This window comes from the organism of the source record quoted next, unplaced genomic scaffold (genome assembly GCF_019419815.1).
Source record: "Pyrus x bretschneideri cultivar Hongxiangsu unplaced genomic scaffold, Pyrus_bretschneideri_v1 Contig29, whole genome shotgun sequence".
NCBI lineage: Eukaryota > Viridiplantae > Streptophyta > Magnoliopsida > Rosales > Rosaceae > Pyrus > Pyrus x bretschneideri.
This window is the reverse complement of record NW_025999601.1, coordinates 2,131,973-2,151,981: the sequence shown is the minus strand read 5'-3', so window position 1 is coordinate 2,151,981 and position 20,009 is coordinate 2,131,973. Positions and strand designations below refer to the sequence as shown.

At 36.0% G+C, this 20,009-nt stretch overlaps 2 protein-coding genes across 3 annotated transcripts; both read left to right on the top strand.

Moving 5' to 3' along the window:
• Positions 1 to 735: 735 nt before the first annotated feature.
• On the top strand, positions 736 to 6,467 carry LOC103941265. 2 transcript variants are annotated; one of them, XM_048588764.1, is made up of 4 exons: positions 736 to 881; positions 2,124 to 3,258; positions 4,408 to 5,078; positions 5,208 to 6,467. In XM_048588764.1, the coding sequence occupies exons 2-4, from the start codon at positions 2,153 to 2,155 to the stop codon at positions 6,227 to 6,229; spliced, it is 2,799 nt and encodes a 932-aa protein (XP_048444721.1). In that variant the 5' UTR covers positions 736 to 881; positions 2,124 to 2,152; the 3' UTR covers positions 6,230 to 6,467. The 2 variants fall into 2 exon arrangements, with proteins under 2 accessions (XP_048444721.1, XP_048444720.1); XM_048588763.1 differs by lacking the exon at positions 736 to 881 and adding an exon at positions 1,835 to 2,007.
• Positions 6,468 to 14,775: 8,308 nt separating this feature from the next.
• On the top strand, positions 14,776 to 19,777 carry LOC125479448. The gene is made up of 14 exons (XM_048588724.1): positions 14,776 to 14,795; positions 14,924 to 15,032; positions 15,110 to 15,229; positions 15,500 to 15,604; positions 15,953 to 16,036; positions 16,127 to 16,242; positions 16,408 to 16,509; positions 16,623 to 16,736; positions 16,863 to 16,919; positions 17,298 to 17,364; positions 17,515 to 17,568; positions 18,297 to 18,371; positions 18,971 to 19,006; positions 19,340 to 19,777. The coding sequence occupies exons 1-14, from the start codon at positions 14,776 to 14,778 to the stop codon at positions 19,430 to 19,432; spliced, it is 1,152 nt and encodes a 383-aa protein (XP_048444681.1). The 3' UTR covers positions 19,433 to 19,777.
• The last annotated feature ends 232 nt before the right edge of the window (positions 19,778 to 20,009 follow it).

Sequence of the window (20,009 nt, the reverse complement as noted above, 5' to 3'; positions counted from 1 at the left end):
ATAAAATTGGATCAAGCCTAATTTTTTTGGGCCCAATGGGAAAGACTTCAGACGGAGTGAGCAAAAACACTTTTTTTCTTTACTATTATTTTTAAAAGACTTCCGTATGCAAAAGTAAATTTTGTCTGAAGGACTTCCATGTATTGATTAGGTATTTTCTCAATATAACTAGTTCATTTTCTCAACCCTTCTTCTTAACCGAAATGCTCTTTTATCATTTCCAAGCAGTAAATCTATTTTGTAGCACATTGGATGACCAGTGACCAACTTTGTCAAGATGTGAATGAGCAAACGTGTAAGCATAGCTTTCCTCGTTGCAAATGTTATGAAACCTAAAATCCCATCTTCTTCTTAATTATTCAGCTTCTGCAACTCTAATGGCAATTCACCAACAAAAATACGACTTGACCAGTTTATGCAATACAGGAAATTTCTCTTTCTCAATTCATACTTTGCCTTCTAATTTCTAATTTTCTTTGAATAAAGGGTACAAACCCATTTGGATTATCCCCACTGCAAGCAAAATTCGCAGGAATAAAGGTTTCTTGCATTCAACTTGTCAAAGTTCGGCCAAAAACCATTAACAAATTACAGCTTGCTGCAATGTACAATTAGGTATCTTCATATGGTCAAACTATATATATTTCAAATGTACATAAAGATTTGTTTAGTTATTTATGAACTAATTATCTCTATAGTACTCAATCTTTATGCCTCTCATGCACATGCATCATTCTCTGTAAACCTACGCGGCAGCTCTCGTTCACGCTGTGTATGGTGGGGGTGTGAATTTCAGGTTTAGCTTTCGCCTGTTTTGCTGAAGGAGAAAAGCTGAAAAAGGAACTTCTCTCTTATCTCTACTCATTTCCTTCATCATCAAGGTAGCTTGCATGAGTCTTATCTCTACGTTGTCTTCATTTTCCTTTGGACAAATATCAAATAAAAAATAAAACACTAACACATTAGTTTGTATCCTATAAGTTAATGTATCTAGTAGTACTTTTTATTTTTATTTTTCATAATCAAACTAGGAAGTATGAGTCAGTAAATCTACATGATACAAGTTCTTTTTCATTTATTACCAACATTTGTTACTAAATGACGTGCAAATTTCCAATTTTTACTTTTTGTGAATACATAATTTTTATAACCGACTAAGACCGAAAACAAATAAAATATTGCCACATCAATTTGTATCTTATAACTTGGCGTATGCACTACTACTCCTTTTTCTTTCCTGGTTCATGAACTCCATGTGTTGACCGTCTTAAGACAAAATCAGATACCAATTTTTCTTGGGAATTGAGATTTTGACAAATTTAATTTTTGGGGATTTGGCCAATTGGGTTTCTATAAAGTCCGTTAAACAATGATTATAGATTTCTAAGGTTCAGAATTTGAGGGCTTCGATTGTCTTGTGGGGTCTCAGTGGGCAGTACATATGAGACAGACAGAGAGAGAAGGAGAGTGAGAATTTTTTGTCACATAGCAGTGCCGAAAACGCAGGAGGAGCCCTTATCTGCGGCAGCAGAGCCCGCTTTCAACGGTGCCTTAAGGGTGGAAATGTACGAGTTGTAGTGAAAAGCGAACGCGTCTAAAAAACACTCTTCTTATAACTTAATCCTAACCGTCCGTTTTAATTATATGCGTTTTGCCCATGTGACCCTTGCTGCATTTTCCATGGGGTGCTTCCCCTTCACTTTTCTTGTACTTTTCCTTCTATACATATACATACATATGGATACATAGATATATATATATATATATATATATATATATATATATAAACACATGACCCCTCAAAGCTTGTCAACACAATTAGGACCAGCTTACTTGAAAGCCCTTTTGGCCTCTCCTCAAAACCTTTTCTCCTTAAGGGGTTGGTGGTGGTGAAGTCCAAGTGTTTGATGAAATTTCGTTAATAATCTCAACCTCTACTTGTTTCATAGCTAGCACTCTTAACAAGTTCAGATTTGTTGTTTTTGCTCATTTGGGTTCTTGTTTTTGGTGAGTTTCAAACTTAAATTGCTTCACAAGTTTTTTTTAGCTCAAGATCCTAGGCCGATGAACGATTTATGAATGTGTTTGTTGATGATATTTTTTTTTTTTTTTTTTTTTTGCAGGTGTGAGATTGATTTGGACTTGAACTCAAATGATGGAAATGCCTCGAAATTCGAACACAAGAAGTGCGGACTGCTTGGAAGGAATGCTAAATGATTATGTGGGAGGGAAGGCCAAGTTGAAGGCTCATAAGAGTACTTCTTCTAGGCTTGTAACTGCTCTCACTTGTCTCCAATTTGCCTTTGCAGTTTATGCAACATTCCTTCTTTACTACATGAGCCCTTCGATCGATTTACGAACCAAACCAGACTTTGCATGGGCTACCAAGATTGCACAACAATGGAAACACTATATAATCCAACCCCACATTCTCAACCACTATCAAGAATCCGCTTCTCTTGTTCAAACCGAAAGCCTTCCAATCATGCCCTCGCTAGTTTGCGAGCATGAGAAGATTGATTTCATGCAGAAGAAGTCCAACGATGCCCAGATGATCAAGCTTAAGACAGAGCTTTACCATGAGGTTTTGGACTTTCAGAGCAAATCCATCGGCACGGAAACTCTTGCTCAGTTGATGGCAATGAAATCGAAGTGGGATTTGAAGGGCCCCAACAGACCAAAAGTCACAGTGATCTTAAACCACTTCAAGAGAAAAACACTTTGTGCTCAGCTGGACACCTTGCTTCAACAAACCCTTCCCTTCCACCACGTTTGGGTGCTTTCATTTGGGAGCCCAAATGAGCTTTCGTTGAAGAGAATTGTCGAAAGCTACAACGATTCAAGGATAAGCTTCATAAGTTCAAGCTATGACTTCAAGTACTATGGAAGGTTCCAAATGGCTCTGCAAACCGACGCCGATCTTGTGTACATTCTTGATGATGACATGATTCCTGGGAAGAAAATGCTGCAGATTTTGTCACATGTAGCGGGAACGGAGAAGTACAAGAATGCGGTTTTGGGAAGCATAGGGAGAATTCTGCCATTCAGGCAGAAGGATTTTACCTTTCCAAGCTACAGAAAGTTCAGGTCTAAGGAGGCAGGGCTTTATTTGCCTGACCCTGCTTATGATATCACACTGGATAAAATTGTGCAGGTGGACTTCCTTTCCAGTTCTTGGTTCTTGTCTGCAGAGCATATCAAGACACTTTTCATCGAGAAACCCTTCACCTTTTCGACTGGCGAAGATCTACACCTCAGGTACATTTTTGACTGCTTTTCATCTGTTTTTTACAAAGCCATAATATTAACTGCTCCAATATACAGGGCGAGCACACTGCTCTACCCAACTGAACTAACCCGCTTGGTTATTTTCATCTTAGTAGAGAAGTTTTTACCTTGATGCAGGCTTATATTCTTAATTACTACAGAAAATTACTGTTAAATTTGCACGAAATGTTGTTAATTTCAGCCAAGTAGCCAGCACTTCTAAGTATTTAAATCAGAAATTTGATTGGCTTAGCTGGAAATTTTAAACTCAAATCCTATTAGTCATCATATGTTTAAAAAATCAAATTAATTCAGGCATACTTTACAAAATTGATTTGGAATAAACTGTGAACACAAAGTGTATTTGGCCATTTCAAGTTTTAATTCCGCACTTAAATCAGATTTTCTTTCTAATGGGGATTAATTTGTGTGAAGGAATATAAACACTATTGCTCTAATAATGTGGTCAACTTGTCTGTTGTGGATGTGCATATTAATTATTTTATTTTAATATTTGGTATTTTTGTTTCCTTGTTCCACTAATTGATGTTCTGCATCCGCTTGCTTGTGTCTTGTACTTTACTTACTCCCACTTGCGCATGTCGAAATTTTCCAGATTCCCCTTTGCATTGTGGGATTATTATTTCATTGCATTTGGCTTGGGAGGACATTGCCAACTACAGCAGTCGATTCTTTTGAATTAGGCTGACCAAACTAACAACTAAAATTTCAAATTTTTCCTGCAAAAACATTGGAACATTGGTTACAAGTTAAACTCTGAATATAATTAAGGAGTTTTTGTGGCGCCAAGTCTAGAGTAATGGGTTAGTAACTACGTAGGGCATTAAGGTGACTGGTCGTATATGGAGGGCAGCCCTGTAGAATAGTTCACACACTAAAGCATTTATTTGTGGCTAGAAGTCAGAATTTTGTAATACAAGAATGACGAAAAGAGGTAGTTAGATTTTCATCCTTCGACAAAATTGAATTTCGATCAAACCCAAGTGTTAAAATTTTACTGTTTTCAGAATTTTTTCTGAGTAATCTGTTATCAACCGGATATACAATTCTCAAATTGGATTATATTTAGCCATTTGGAATAGTTTCTGATGGTTACTTTTTATTTTGGTGAAAATGCAGCTATCAGCTTCAAAAGTACAGAAATGCAGGATCATTTGTTCTTCCAGTTGACTCAAATGATAAGGAAACTTGGGGCGACAGTGAACATAGGCTTGCTTATGTGTCCGAAACCACTGTAATTTTCAAAGATATCGTTCAAGTCCGAGATGATCAATGGTGGAAAGCACTATCTACTGGTTATATCACTCAGTGGGCTGCAATGTATCCTCAAAAGGTTGATGCTCTCTTTTATGCTCATTCGGTTGATGAAGTTAAGGCACTTGCACCCCTTCTTGAGAAATTCAGGTCTACCGTTGGCAAGAAAGCTTACATCGCTGTCTCGGGCGGAAGTTACTGCACTTGTGAAGATGCAGCAACTGCTCTCAAGTGGCCTATATTGGTCTGTAGAGAGAGAAGGTTTAAGATATTCGATTTGGCTGTGGGAGCTCTCTCGGGAGTGTCAAACTCGGAGGTGGTAGTGCTGCAAGGAGTGTATGCTAGCATGAAAGGATTGATCAAGATTCACAACCCAAGTGTAGTGATCACAGTGGCTGACATTGATCCTAATGTGAAGAAAGCATTGAAAATGGCGACAGAAACAAATACGAATGCTACAACATTGGTTCTTTTACCGAGGCCTTCGATTTCTAAGGTTCTTTGGATGGCTGATCTTAGAACAACAGCACTGCCAAGTAAGATAAATTGATAGCTTTTAACTCCAATTAAGATAACAAATTTGCTTCAAAATGTATCACTAACTTTCCGTACCATTTCATACTTTCTTTTAGCATGTATCTAACCTACGAATTTCTCGAATGCAGATTGGAACCGAATGCGGATATCCATCAACATCATCACCCAAAACAGAGTTCACTCACTTACAAGGCTGCTCAAATCTCTCAGTGATGCCTACTATCTTGGTGATGAGGTACCTATCAGCTTTAACATGGACAGTAAAGTGGATGAGGCAACTATTAGACTAGTAAGCTCCTTTGACTGGGCTCATGGCCCGAAAACCCTCAAAAGACGAATCATCCAAGGAGGGCTTATTCGAGCTGTCAGCGAGAGTTGGTACCCTTCATCTGACGATGATTTTGGTCTGTTACTCGAGGATGATATTGAAGTCTCTCCTTATTACTACCTATGGATCAAATACGCCCTCTTAGCTTATCACTATGACCCCCAAGTGTCCCTCCCAGAGCTCTCCTCAATCTCTCTTTACACCCCTAAGCTGGTTGAAGTGGTGAAAGAAAGGCCTAAGTGGAATCCAACCGAATTTTTCAAGAACATCCATCCAAACACACCATATGTCCATCAGTTACCATGCAGTTGGGGTGCAGTCTTCTTCCCCAAGCAATGGAGAGAATTCTATGTCTACATGAACATGAGGTTCACCGAAGACGCCAAGAAAAACCCGGTTCAAATTCCCAAGTCCAGGACTAATGGCTGGCAAGCTTCATGGAAAAAGTTCCTCATAGACATGATGTATCTCAGAGGGTACGTCAGTCTCTATCCAAACTTTCCGAATCAGGCAAGCTTTTCGACTAACCATATGGAACCCGGAGCACATATCAGTGCCAAGGACAATGTTGTGAAGCATGACAAGTCAGATTTTGAGGTGCCATTGTTGCAGGAAGACTTTAGAAACTTTTTGCCAGGTGGGAAATTGCCTCCAGCCTCAAGGCTGCCATCTTTGAACCTCTTCAACCAACCAGTCTCTCTGAAGGGCCTAAAGGCAGCTGGGGCAAAGTTGGGGCAGGATGTAATTGGATGCAATAATGCCACAGAGATAGTGATGGTTGACCATCAAACAGGTCTGCCATCAAGGTGTGCCAAATTTTAAAAATTAAATTTCTGTTAGTTGATTATTCTTTATTTCTTTATGTAATTTCTGTTTTTATTTTCCTTTTAAACTTTATGTGAGTGGGGTTGGTGCTGAGAACAATTTGGGTGAGTGGAGGAAAAACAGTGCTGAATTAGGTGGTGACTGGTGAAGATAGATTTTTGGCAAGGAAAATTGGGATTGTGTTGCTAATGTTGTAATGCAGCCGAAAGTTGGCTTGTAACTATGTAAGCAAAGGTTTGACAAAAAAAAAACTTTGTAAGCAAGGAAAAGATTGTTCAATGAATGTAAACTCTGCTCTCAAAATGATTTGCTGTCTCACATTTTCATTTCTATTTTTTCCTTTCTCCTTATCCCTGATAAATACGTGATTTTTTTTTCCCCTCCTTATCCCTAAACCCTCAATAGTAAAGAAAACAGCAGTAAAGCCACGTTAAACATAAATAACATCAAAGAAAATAGGTAGATAGAAGATTCAAGAGGCCTATAACAATCAATATATAGAGGAATGAGCCGACTTGATTTTTTGGCATTATAACCACAAAGAAGAGCTTTCGAATTTTTATTCTTTAGTACTTCATATTAAACACATCCATTAGAACTAGTATTTGGGTGTTTCTTTTTGAGATGTACAAGATGAAATTTTCATAAACGTTCTCCCCGTAGGGGGGCAGGGGCAGTGGTGTCCCCTTGATTTACCTATCTCAATAAAATCTATGATTGGTTCGAAGAACGTCTTGAGATTCAGGCAATTGCCGATGATATAACTAGTAAATATGTTCCTCCTCACGTCAACATATTTTGTTGTCTATAGGGAATTAGGCTTACTTGTTTTTTAGTACAAGTAGCTACCTGATTGTGTTCAATATATAATGACTGAAGCTAATTTTGGTTGGTTAATCCGATCAGTTCATCGATGGTCGGCAAGTATGATGGTCCTAATGATGATCCTGCACGTATTTCGCGTGTATCTCACCGACGACTTTAAAAAACCTCGTGAATTGACTTAGGTTACAAGTGTGGTTTCTGGTGTATTGACCGTATCTTTTAGTGTAACCGGTTATTCCTTACCTCGAGACCAAATTGGTTAGTGGGCAGTAAAATTGTAACAGGCGTACCAGATGCTATTCTTGTAATAGGCTCGCCCCTAGTAAAGTTGTTACGCGGAAGTTCTAGTGTTAGACAATCCACCTTGACTTGTTTTTATAGTTTACACACTTTTGTAATGATACTCTAAGGGGTGGGTGGGGAAATAAATTTGGTATCGAACTCGATATTCACGAGAATCGAACCTAAAACCTCTCACTTGCAAGTGAAGATAAATACCACTAGACCATAGTACAAAGTGGGGATATTGATTTCATTCAAGTTCCCACATTTTTTTACTTAAAAACTTGTTGGAACAAAAACTAGTGCATATTTTGGCAAACAGCCACGTGATATAACTAATTTAAGTGTTATAATATGAGTGAACTAGTTTATGTTTTACACTATGAAAGATATAACTCATCAACGTGTTCTAAAAAAGAGTGTTGTTATTCTCATTCCATTATCTTATCTCTCCACCCACTTTTTAATAAAAATTTTAATTACAAGTTTACCTATTTGTAAAATTACCTATAAGGACTTTGAAAGTTATATAATAATAATCGATTAGGCACGAAAAGGTAGTAGGAGCCCTAGACTTACATTGGGTTGTGAAAGAAATGGACAATATAATTTGCTGAATTCACAACAAAGACACAAATGATGGGGATAGAATGTGGATGCCCTTTCCAATTCAAGGATAAGAAGCTAACCGCTGATGATGATTGGATATTGATGGTAGTTATGCGAGTGCATAATCACACAACAACAGTAGTATTTGAAGGGTCATTCATTTGCTGGTAAATTGTCGTCGGAGAAGACTTCGTTGTTGAAGAAATAACATTTCAATTTTCTAGGTATAATAGTGGGTGGATAAATAGTATATTAGAGGTTATTTTAGGAATAATATGGATGGAGAAATATGACATTGGTGTGTACCTAGTAGTTGTCTGAAAATAATGAATTAGTTACCGTTTGGATGGAATTTCAATACTAAATTATTTTTCATAGGCAAGAAGTCCATAGAAAATGACCTTGACAAAACCTATTGCCAACCTCAATAAATAAAATTATTTTAAAAAAATATATATATAACAAATATCAACATTGCAATCTTGTGGTATCCTCTCTACTTGAAGCAAACTATGTTTTAGTAAACCATTAGGGAGATCATATTTTTGTACCACATTAGCGTATCATCTTATGTGACAAAGTGATGTCTACATTCATGTCAATTGATGAATTTATCTCATTGGCTATCAATTGTACCCCTCATTTACCACGTCATATAATACACCAATATAGTATAAATATGTGGCCTCATTTGCCCAACACTCAGGCAAGCCTAACCACGTGTTAATATTTGAGGCATATTATTACAAGCTGATTTTCCTCTCAAATAATAACGAGAGGTGACTCTAATAAGTAATAAAGTTATTCCTCAAGGCAAAAAGTTTCTTTTTTTTTTTTTTTTTTTTTTGTTGAAAATAAACTTCATTAATCAAAAGGAGAATTACAAATTGTGATAGATGGACTTTAAGTCCAAACCAAACATAAAACCGTAACATAAACAAAGCAAAACATAAAAAAAAAAAAATAGACAAACACAATTAAACTGGTGTTTCAAAAAAAAAAAAACACACACAATTAAACTGAGAGCTAATGCCCACAATGACATAGGAGTTACCAAAGGTTATTACTCTTAAAGCCACGCTGTTACTTGAGAAAATTACCACCATGTTCACCTGACATTTGAAAGAGGATTAGAGCATCTTAAAGGGAGGTAGCAATACGGTAGCAAAGTTAGATTGCTATCCCACATAGAAAAAATACATCTCCAACAGAAGTAGGAACTGAATTAGCAAATTGAAAAATTAGCAATTAACTTTGTAGATATACAATGTCGGTTGCTACTTCTTCAATTTAGCAAATTGGGCGCTACACTCTATTTCATTCAAAGGAAGATAGTGATATTCCTCTTCACTTATAAGTGAGAAGTCTTAGGTTTGATTATCATCAAAGGCAAATTTGAATCACATTATTACTAGCTCATTGCGAGACTTAGCCCAATCCTTCACCGTTTAGCGTAGATAATATCGTTTGTTCAAGAAAAAAAATATTGTTTAGTAAAGAGTGTTTTGAAAATAAAATTTGGGTCTCACAAGATGAGATAAACTTAATATATTAATATTTTTAAGATGAAAAATAAAATTTGAAGAGTTGGTTGAATAGTGAATTTGAGTAACAAATTATTAAAATAGCATAAAAGTGCCAAAATGAGTTAGCAAATAATACTTTTAAAGAAAACTTTGTTATCTCTGTTGGAGATGCTCTTAGCATTACTCATATTTGAAAGATTAGTTGCTATTTTTTCAATTTGCTAAGGAGCAACCGATTTTTTTTTTTATTTAAAGAAAATTCAATTGCTTCGTTCATGGGAGATGTGTTTTTTCTTACATGGCATAACAAATGTAACTTTACTACCCCATTATTATCTTTCTTGAAGATGCTCTAACCATGTGTTTAAAATGTCAAGCCAATGTGGTGGTAATCTTCTCAAAGAACCTCGAGGCTTTAATTAGTGATAACCTCATGTTTGGTAACTTCCGTGATACTGCAGGTATTATGACTACTAAACTTTGAACAATAACTTTAGGTTTATTATACTAACACCCCACAAATTGTTGAATAAACCTTATATACTTATCCTCACACCTCACATTCTTAATATACACCTTATATTTTCTACATGCACCCCATATTTTCTATACATCCCACATTTCTCAAATCTTATAAAGCTTTTAATTTGGACAAAAAATGCCGATTGGAATTTTGACAAAAGATGTCGTCTGAGATTTAAAGCATACATGAGTTGTTTTCAATTCCACCATTAAAAACCATGTCTTCTGTTTTTAATATTTGGTGGTAATTTTAGATGTTTAATTCTTCATGTAATCCTTGTGATCCCTAAAAGATGAATACGAACATAGAAGCTTGAATAACGCAGCAAAAGCAAGATTAAATCATTATCGATGTCGTCAAAATCACTAAAACAATAAAAAATATGAAGTCTTACATCATGTGAAGCTTCCGAAACATCGATTTCGTGTTTCATTCATCAAAAATAATTTCTCAATTAACATGCTTGTAGTTTCATTGGTTAGGGTTTTGTTCAACAATTGAGGGTCGGAGGGATTTTGATAGTTGAAGAAGATAAATAATATGTTAAAAGTGATTTGGGGTGTATTTAGAATTTTTTTTTTTTTTAACCAAATAAGGTCAAAATTGCCATTGCATAGTAGGGTAAATAAATCATTTAATATTAAATTTTAATGTGGGATGCATTCAACATTTTGTGAGGTGCTAATATAAAAAGCCTAACTTTATTATTTTTTTTATTTATTTATTTCTTTTTTTTTTAGACTTGTTACGATATGTCTCAAATAATAACTCCTTTTGTTGAGGGGAGCTTTAAAAAATTTCTTCTCACTTACAAGTGAAGAGGAAAGCAACTAAATTATAGTACTAAACGACAATTTTCTTGCATAAATGGAGATCAAGAGCAAAATAGCCATAACTCATTTCCCAAAACAACCCAAGGCCACCAACATCACCAACACTAGTAATCGTGAATAGGCAGGAAGAGAGAAACATGAGAAACACATTTTGGGCTCTTTCGGAAGGACGGACATATATGAGGGGACTTCGTATTTTGGATTAGTTAGGTTTTTTTTTTGGGTAAAACCTTTCCGAAGAAATGAGACAATTTTATTTCAAACACTAAATTACAAACACAAGCCCACATACAAAATAGTACCAGACACACAACTGGACCTCCCAACTAACCCAACAAAGTTAAAAAAAGAGCCCAGCACTATGGACAAAACAAAAGAAGTTTCTCGACCCCAGCATCCATCACTGTAACAGGTTTTCCAATCAACCCAAAACAAATCCTCTAGCCAACGCCAAATCCAATCAAACAGCTCTGCAGAACCCAACCACGAAAGCCCGATCGCCCGGATTGCTCCGATCACCCTGATCTCAGCCAAAAATTGGAAGAAATCTGTGAGAATACCCCAAACGAGACTGCCAACGAAGGCAAACAAGGGAGAAGGAGGTCTTGTATTAAACACCCGAGCCGATGAGTCCACTGGAGCTCTACGCACCCTCTCAAATGATCGCAAAAATTTGCGTTGAAATCTGACTGAAGATCAAATTGAAAGTATTTGGGATGACAAACGTCGAGGAGAGACTGTTTGGGTGAATCAGGAAGAACTGGGGGGAAAGTTAACCAAAAAACTGAGAAACAGAGAGCAAAAAGAAAAGCTTTCCTCCGCCGTCGGCAACGATTTTATACGGTGGGGAGTTCACTCACACAGATGGTGGGAAAGACTCTCAAGAAGAGAGAATGACTCTTACACACGGAGAGAAAATTTTGGATGAGTTATGAAATGTGTCAACAGACACGTTATGAAATGTGTAATTCCTGACTTAGATCCGAATTAGAAATCTCATCCGCGATGCCTTTTAATCGCATCAAATAAGGGCTTAGAAACGAGTCAATTTTAATGTTGAATAGGCTGTCCCATTCGGCCCACCAAACAGGCTACTCTTCTTGATTTGCAACATCACGCATGGTAACTGCGAAATAGCCATCCTTGAGTATGGGGGTGGGAGAAAAGAGAAGAGAACTGAATGGCGCATCATTGGTGACTGCAATATCCGCCATCTCATTTGTAATAATTGTCCTACAGATTTTATTACATGGGCCTAATTAGTTTTTGCCCTAATGTGCCACCAAATAGCCAAGGTCGACATTACGTCTGATAACCATAATGAATGCCCCTACATTACAATTTGAATAAAAAAAAAAAAAAAAAAATATATATATATATATATATATAGTTTTGGTATATGATTTAGAGAAGGAAATAAATAAATAAATGTCTCGATTCGTGAATGCATTGAATAGGAAAATAAAAAAGAACGAAATTAATCAAATTTTGCAAGTATTACTAATTCTATTTGTGTGCCAATAGATTTGAGTATAGAAATTGAAAATGTGACATGTTCATCGTACTTTGGAAATTGTACACCTAAATTGTAATGAAAAATCACGTGGCACGCATAGAAGTAGAGTACAAATAAATCCCATGTAAGTTTATAAAAAAATTGAAAAAATTGTCTACATGAGCTTGCATAATTAGTTTTTGGCCTAATGCCTACCAAATAACCAAGGTCGACATTATGTCCGATGACCATAATGAATGCGCCTACATTACAATTTGAACAAAATACAAAGTTTTGTTTTACGATTTAGAGAATGAAATTATAAAATAAAAAATAAAAAAGTCTTGATTCATAAATGCATTGAATAGGAAAATAAAAAGGAATGAAATTTATGAAAATTTGCAAGTATTACTATTTGTATTTGTGTCCAAATAGATTTGAGTATAGATATTGGAAATGTGACATGTTAATCGTATTTTGGAAACTGTACATCTAAATTGTAATGTAAAATCACGTTCATGGCAAGCATAGAAGCAGAGTATAAATAAAATCCTGTGTTCGTTTAACAAAAAAGAATTGAAATAATTTTCATAGAGACTTTCATTACATAAATTAACCAGCCTAATTACTTTTTGCCCTAATGCACCACCAAATAGCCAAGGTCGACATTACGTTCGATGACCATAATGAATGCGCCTGTATTACAATTTGAACAGAATATATAGTTTTGAGTTATGATTTAGAGCATGAAATAAAAATAAAATAAAATAAAAGTCTCAATTCATGAATGCATTGAATAGGAAATAAAAAGGAATGAAATTAATCAAAATTTGCAAGTAATTACTTTTTTTATTTGTGTCCAAATAGATTTGAGTATAGGAATTGGAAACATGACATGTTCATCGTATTTTGGAAAGTGTACACTTAAATTGTAATGTAAATCACATGGGTGGCACGAAGTGAAGCAGAGTATAAATAAAATAAGCTTGTATGTTTCTAAAAAAAAATTGAAATAGTTGTCGTAGAGACTTTCATTACATAAGCCAGCCTAATTAGTTTCTGCCCTAATGCGCCACCAAATAGCCAAGGTCGGCATTACGTCTAATGAACATAATGAATGCGCCTACGTTACAATTTGAACAACATACATAGTTTTATTTACGATTTAGAGAATGAAAGAAAATAAAATAAAAACGTTTTGATTAATGAATGTATTGAATAGGAAAATAAAAATGAATGACATTAATGAAAATTTGCAAGTATGTCTATTTGTGTCCAAATAGATTTGAGTGTAGACATTGGAAATTTGACATGTTCATCGTATTTTGGAAAGTGTACACCTAAATTGTAATCTAAAATCACGTAGGTGGCACGCATATAAAATCCCTGTGTATATTTAACCAAAAAAATTGAAATAATTGTAGTATAGACTTTCATTACATGAGCCAACCTAATTAGTTTGTGCCCTAATGTGCCACTACGTCTGATGACCATAATGAATGCGCCTACGTTACAATTTGAACACAATGCATTGTTTTGGCTTACGATTTAGAGAATGAAATTAATAAAAATGTCTCGATTCATGAATGCATGGAAAAGGAAAATAAAAAGGAATGAAATTAATGAAAATTTGCAAGTATTTTACTAATTCTATTTGTGTCCAATTAGATTTGACACAGAGAATCCATAGAAATGGAAACGTGACATGTCATCGTGTTTTGGGAAGTGTACACCTAAATTGTAATGTAAAATAACGTACGTGGCACGCATAGAAGCAGAGTTAAATAAAATTCCATGTACGTTTATCAAAGCTGGAGGAGCAAAGCGGGCAAACAAATTGATCAAAACCAACAACTGTAGCCGTGGAAGTGCTGCAAACGCTGTGCCACTGCATTCTCTCTCTCTCTCTCTCTCTCTCTCTCTCTCTCTCTCTGTCTCCGATACGATCTCCGGCCACCGCCGTAATCTCCAAACCCTAGAATCTCCGCAATGCTGTTCATGTTTTTTAAATATTTTTATTCCCAGTTTTCTGATCGTCAAACGAATAGAGAATGTGAATTTTCATTTTCGGGTTTTTTCCATTTTTGTTTCGTTTCATAACGTTCATATGCTGAAATTGAATTTTGTTATTTAATCGAACGTTGGGATCATATGATATGAACTAATTTTAAATAAATTATGGGTTTGATGAAGAATGTGAAATGTGATGTGAGAAATGAGCAGGGGAGAATTATGGTTTTGATTTTTTTTTTTTTTCGTCAATTAATTATGGTATTGATTTGGCTGTGGTTTTGATGTTGATTGTTTAGGAGTGTAAGTTTGGGGATTTGTAGTTTGATAGAAGATTGTGGGACTGAAGAAGAATGCAATATTGGATTGAGAAGTTGCTGAATCAATTGAGTATTTTCTGGGAGTAAGCTTTTGAGTTGAGTCTCAGAGACAACACCATAATGGGCACTGTACACCGCAGGTATGTGCGTATTATCATGATGATCCCGAATACCCGATGCCTCATAAGATTGTTACATTTACCTCAGTTCATCATTAGTTTTGTTTTTCTGAATTTGTTTGATTATTATTTTTTTTTTAATTTTCCAGCGGGTTTAAAAAATCAAATGACAGTGCCAGGCTTATTTTCACTACAAGTTTGGGAGTTGTCTTTGGATTTTTCCTTGGTGTATCATTACCGTCAGTTTCTTTAAACAAGGTATATCGGCCTTCATCAGTATGTGCTTATATCGAATTGGCCGTGTATATGTATGTGATTCGTTTTGAATTTCACAGATTAGGTTACCTTCAAGCCTTATAACATCTCTTGATGTAGCCTTCACCCAATTGCGTAGACCTAATACTCCCCCTTCAAGCAAGAGTCTTGAAGATGAAGGATCAGAGGGTGTCCCTAAGGTACTTATTCTACTTGTTGTACAAGATATTTCGCAATTGTGGCAATTCAATTTTAAATTTTGTGACCGAATCCGTGGTTTTGCATAATTTTGTCTATAATCCTACATTAATTAGTTCCCAAAATGTTTAGGATATGGTGCAGCCTGGGATTCCAGACCGCCATGGTCATAAACATTTATTCATAGTGCTAGCTAGTTTTTCACCCATAATTCATGTCCATCACATTCCAAGTAATAGTCCTTTCATATCCTTTTGTTAATTTTCTGACAGATATATGTTCCAACAAACCCGCGTGGTGCGGAAACACTACCTCCAGGAATTATTGTTCCTAAATCTGATCTTTATATCCGGAGATTGTGGGGTGAACCCGGTGAGGTATGATATCTGATAGGCATAGTGAAAGTAGCTGTACTGCACATATTTTAATTTTCAAAACATTATTAATTTTATTATTTATGGTGTATCCACATTTCTGAATGAGTTAGGATCCGAGGGTTTTGGTTTAAGTAGAAAGGGCGGATTATGGAGATGGGTATTGTAAGGAAAGATTAGTTGGAGGAATATTGTGGAAATTTCTAGTCGAACTTTTTCTGTATGCAAAGCACGATCTTGCAGTAGTAGTCTTACTCTTACATGCCATCTTCGAGGCCGCTATGTATTTTGCATGTTGCTTAATAAACTTGGTCTGAAAAATGCTTATAATGACGTTCTTGAACTCTGCAGGATCTGAAAGTAACGCCAAAGTATTTGGTATCATTTACTGTTGGTATAAATCAGAAAAAGAATATTGATGCAGCGGTTAAAAAGGTTGAAAAATCTGTTATCTCCTTTCTTTTTTTTCTCTTAATTATTGATTTGATGTTCAAAAATACTGAGGTTCGTTCTTACATTTGGTAGTTCTCCGAGAACTTCACAATATTGCTCTTTCACTATGATGGCCGGACTAGTGAGTGGGAGGAGTTTGAGTGGTCAAAGAGGGCAATTCATGTTAGTGTGAAGAGGCAAGCAAAATGGTAAGTCTCAATGGTGCTTTTCATAGTTTAAAGTTCTCATTGTGTGGCTTTTTTCAACTAACAAGCTTTTTAAAATTTAAACTAGTTGTCTTTTTCTTCTTATTGCATTGTCATTTAGAAATGGATCTTTTGCAGCCAGTTGTCATACTTTCCATTGCTTTGTAGGTGGTACGCAAAGAGATTTTTGCATCCTGATATCGTAGCAGCTTATGAATATATTTTCATTTGGGATGAAGACTTGGGAGTAGAACATTTCAATGGAGAGAAGTAAGTTGCATGTCTTTCATCAAACATGGTTTCTCGTCTTACTTTATCCATTCATGTCTTCTTCTCATTCCCTTTTACCTTATTCTCCAACTCATATTCCGTGTGATTACCAGATATATACAGTTGGTCAAGAAATATGGTTTGGAGATCTCTCAACCTGGTCTTGAACCCAATAATGGACTGACGTGGGAGATGACAAAGAGGAGAGGTGACAGAGAAGTTCACAAGTACGCTCTTTCTCCTCTTTCACTCAATGCCCCTTGCCCCCTATACACTGACACTCAAATCACCATGCAGCTATAAATGTTCCATGTATTGGAAATTAATTTCCTTGTGTCTGGATTGATAAACAGGGATACTGAAGAGAAACCAGGCTGGTGTAGTGACCCACTTCTTCCTCCTTGTGCTGCGTATGATCTCTCTCGCTCTCTCTCTAGCACGATTTTCTATGGACATGTATGTTGTTATGAGCATGCATATGGGTCTAACTGTCTAAGATTGTGTGAGTTTTCCTGCTTTCAAACAATATGCATACATCTTGGGTGCTTCTAGAAAAAATTTAAAATAACATGGTCAAACATGAGCTGTATTCGGTCTAAGTATTTACTAAGTTGTTCAGAGGGCATGCTTGTTATTATGGTTATACTTTTCGCAAGATTGAATAAACAACTCTAGCTTGAAGGAAGATTCAGTAGCTGGAAAAGGAGGGAGTTTGTTTTCTTTTAGTACTGGTCTCAGTTATAGTCAGAATGATTCTAACAGATTGACAATTCCATCTGAGTGTTCAGATTTGTGGAAATAATGGCCCCTGTCTTTTCTCGGGAAGCTTGGCGTTGTGCATGGCATATGATTCAGGTATGGTGTATCGTTGTAATTTCTGGCTGGCTATTGATGTAGTCATTTACAACATCTTGCGGATGATATAATCTTCTATTTTGAAGGATTTTTTTTTTCTTTTTAAACTTCCCTGCAATGATAATAAAATGCTTTGTTGTGTTCTTGTAGAATGATTTAGTGCATGGATGGGGATTGGATTTTGCTCTCAGAAGATGTGTAGAGGTTAGCAGTTTCTGCATTTTATTGTTCCTCTCCTTCGTATTTTCTTCCTAGGGTTTTTGCTGCTATGTGATTTTCCTTATATTGCTGGTTGTGTTTCAATTGCACACTTCCAAACCTGCATTTGATGATGCCTCTCACAGTTCCATTTAGTTGTCCTTTTATTGCCCCCCCTCCATTTTTACTAGCTGAAAAATACTTTAAGAAAAGACTTTTAAAACTTTGTTAGTGATACTTATTTCTTTTGCATGAAAATTCAGAGGTAATTTCATTTAATATCTGCAGAGGATTTCCATAAACGAAAAATCACGTACTGAGATTAAGGTGGCAATTGTTGGCTTGTTGTTGAGCATGTGCCAAAAGACTCAAAACCAAGGAACGTGTAAATAGGTGCCAACTTCATTCCAATCCAAGTGATAAAAAATTAAATGCATAAAGTACAAGTATGAAACTTTAGTCAATAGGATTATGCCTAACGTCTTTGTTGGATAGATCATTGACGAGTTCTGCTCTCGATATGAGTGCCTGCGATTTACGAACATATTTATTAACATGTGTTTGAGATGTGGTATCTATTTCTGGAATGCAATTCATCCGGAGTAGTAAAAGTAGGCATGAGATAGCCTGTACCATTCTTGAAGCGTTGCAATTGCTAGATAAGCTAGGCTTCTCTATTCTTAAAAAAAAAAACCCTAATACTTTTGTTTTCTATGCTTTTTTTGTCTCACCAGCCTGCACATGAAAAGATTGGTGTAGTTGATTCACAGTGGATTATTCATCAAGTAATTCCTTCTCTTGGGGGCCAGGTGAGTCATCGTTGGTATCTTTTCTAGATAGAGAATCCATGCATGTATCGGCACATTTATATGCATATCGTACATGGACTATGACCAAAACAAAACTCATACATAGACATCTCCCTTTCCTGTATAGGGTACAGTAATAGTTAAGCAATGCGTACATCTTCTTTGCTTAATTAAGTGTTTAGAATATTATATGAAACATGAAACATGAAACGGTTGATATTTGGTTAGTCTTTTATCTTATATAAGGATTGATACAGGTGTTGATGGGGAAGCATATTAATAGTTTCATGTTTTTTGATGCGATGGTTGCTTTTTTTTTTTTTTTTTTTTTTTTTTTTTTTTTTGTCAAAGCTTTTGACGCGATGGTGTTGGCACTTTGTCTGATGTGAGGTTATGATTGATAAGTTTTCTACTTTTAAATTGGTAACAAGCAATTTTCTACCTTGAAAGACCATTAGCACAGCTGCACAAGGAGGAAGTTATCATATCATTTTGTAGCTACTTGTTTTGTTGCTGTCGTGAATTGTATTAAACCCTTATTTCATTGCTGTAATAAAATAACCTGTTGATCTTGATCCTTCTTAAATCATCATGTTCAGGGAAATCAGGAGGATGGAAAAGCTCCATGGGAAGGGGTACGTGATATGGTAAAATAAGATATCGTACTTTCTTTTTCTCTTATTGCCTTTTAACTTTAGAAGTTTAGCTACCATCTCGATTATTTTCGATAATTTTTTCATGGTTGTGACCATTTAGACTATAATATCCCATGATTTATTGGCTTCCTTTCAATGTATTTACTGGATTAGTAAATCATGCTTTTCCATACTTTCTTCTGCCTTCAAATCCTTACATTCATAATTGTTGGGGGAAAACTGCATAAACCTATTGTGTTCATTCATATGTCATTCAATGATATTTCCGTGATTGTGATTTACTGGTTACTTTTCTTTCCTGGTTCCTTGCAGGTGAGAACAAGGTGCAAAAATGAGTGGGCTGAATTTCAGGCTCGCCTCCTTGGCGCAGACCAGGCATACCTTGCTCAGAAAGGAAGGGGGTAAATATACGCTTATCCCGTTAAACAAAAGCCTTTACCCCCACCCCCACACATCCCTCTGTCTCATTTTGTACATGTTTTCGATCGGCCGCAAAGGAGGGAGGGGAGGGTGTCGGAAGAGTCCAATTCCTATCGTAATGTTTTCTCCCTTTGCTGACATGTATCTTAAACGTCGCTAGTTTTATCAGAGAAGGGAGAAGTTTACCGTCTGAGATCGATTGAGTCAAGTTTCTACCTTGTTCTTTTTCACCAAGGTACAGAAAATTTACCGTACCAGTTTCTTTCACCAAGGGAATTGTGGCCTGCGAAGGGAGTTGCATTCCAATTCTGTATGGATTCTGAAATTAAACTATTTATATACAGTACAGCACATCAATGCCATCAATTCCTCTGCGGCTGCTTGTTGGTTTTGCTTCTTCTCTAAACTGTCACTGGGTTAAAAGGCTGATTCATATGGTAGCGATACGAAACGCGTGTTAAAGAAGATCTAAACTATTATTTAGATATGTTTACGAGTTCGGAGATCAAATGATTAAGCTTTGGTTCATCAAACGATTTATTAAAATCGATTTTAAGGTCTA

Coding starts and splice junctions, on each gene's coding strand:
- LOC103941265 (XM_048588764.1), top strand. CDS start 2,153: ATGATGGAAATGCCTCGAAATTCGAACACAAGAAGTGCGGACTGCTTG. Junction 3,259..4,407: donor GGCGAAGATCTACACCTCAG/GTACATTTTTGA, acceptor GTGAAAATGCAG/CTATCAGCTTCAAAAGTACA. Junction 5,079..5,207: donor TAGAACAACAGCACTGCCAA/GTAAGATAAATT, acceptor TCTCGAATGCAG/ATTGGAACCGAATGCGGATA.
- LOC125479448 (XM_048588724.1), top strand. CDS start 14,776: ATGGGCACTGTACACCGCAG. Junction 17,365..17,514: donor GTGCATGGCATATGATTCAG/GTATGGTGTATC, acceptor GTGTTCTTGTAG/AATGATTTAGTGCATGGATG. Junction 19,007..19,339: donor GAAAAGCTCCATGGGAAGGG/GTACGTGATATG, acceptor GGTTCCTTGCAG/GTGAGAACAAGGTGCAAAAA.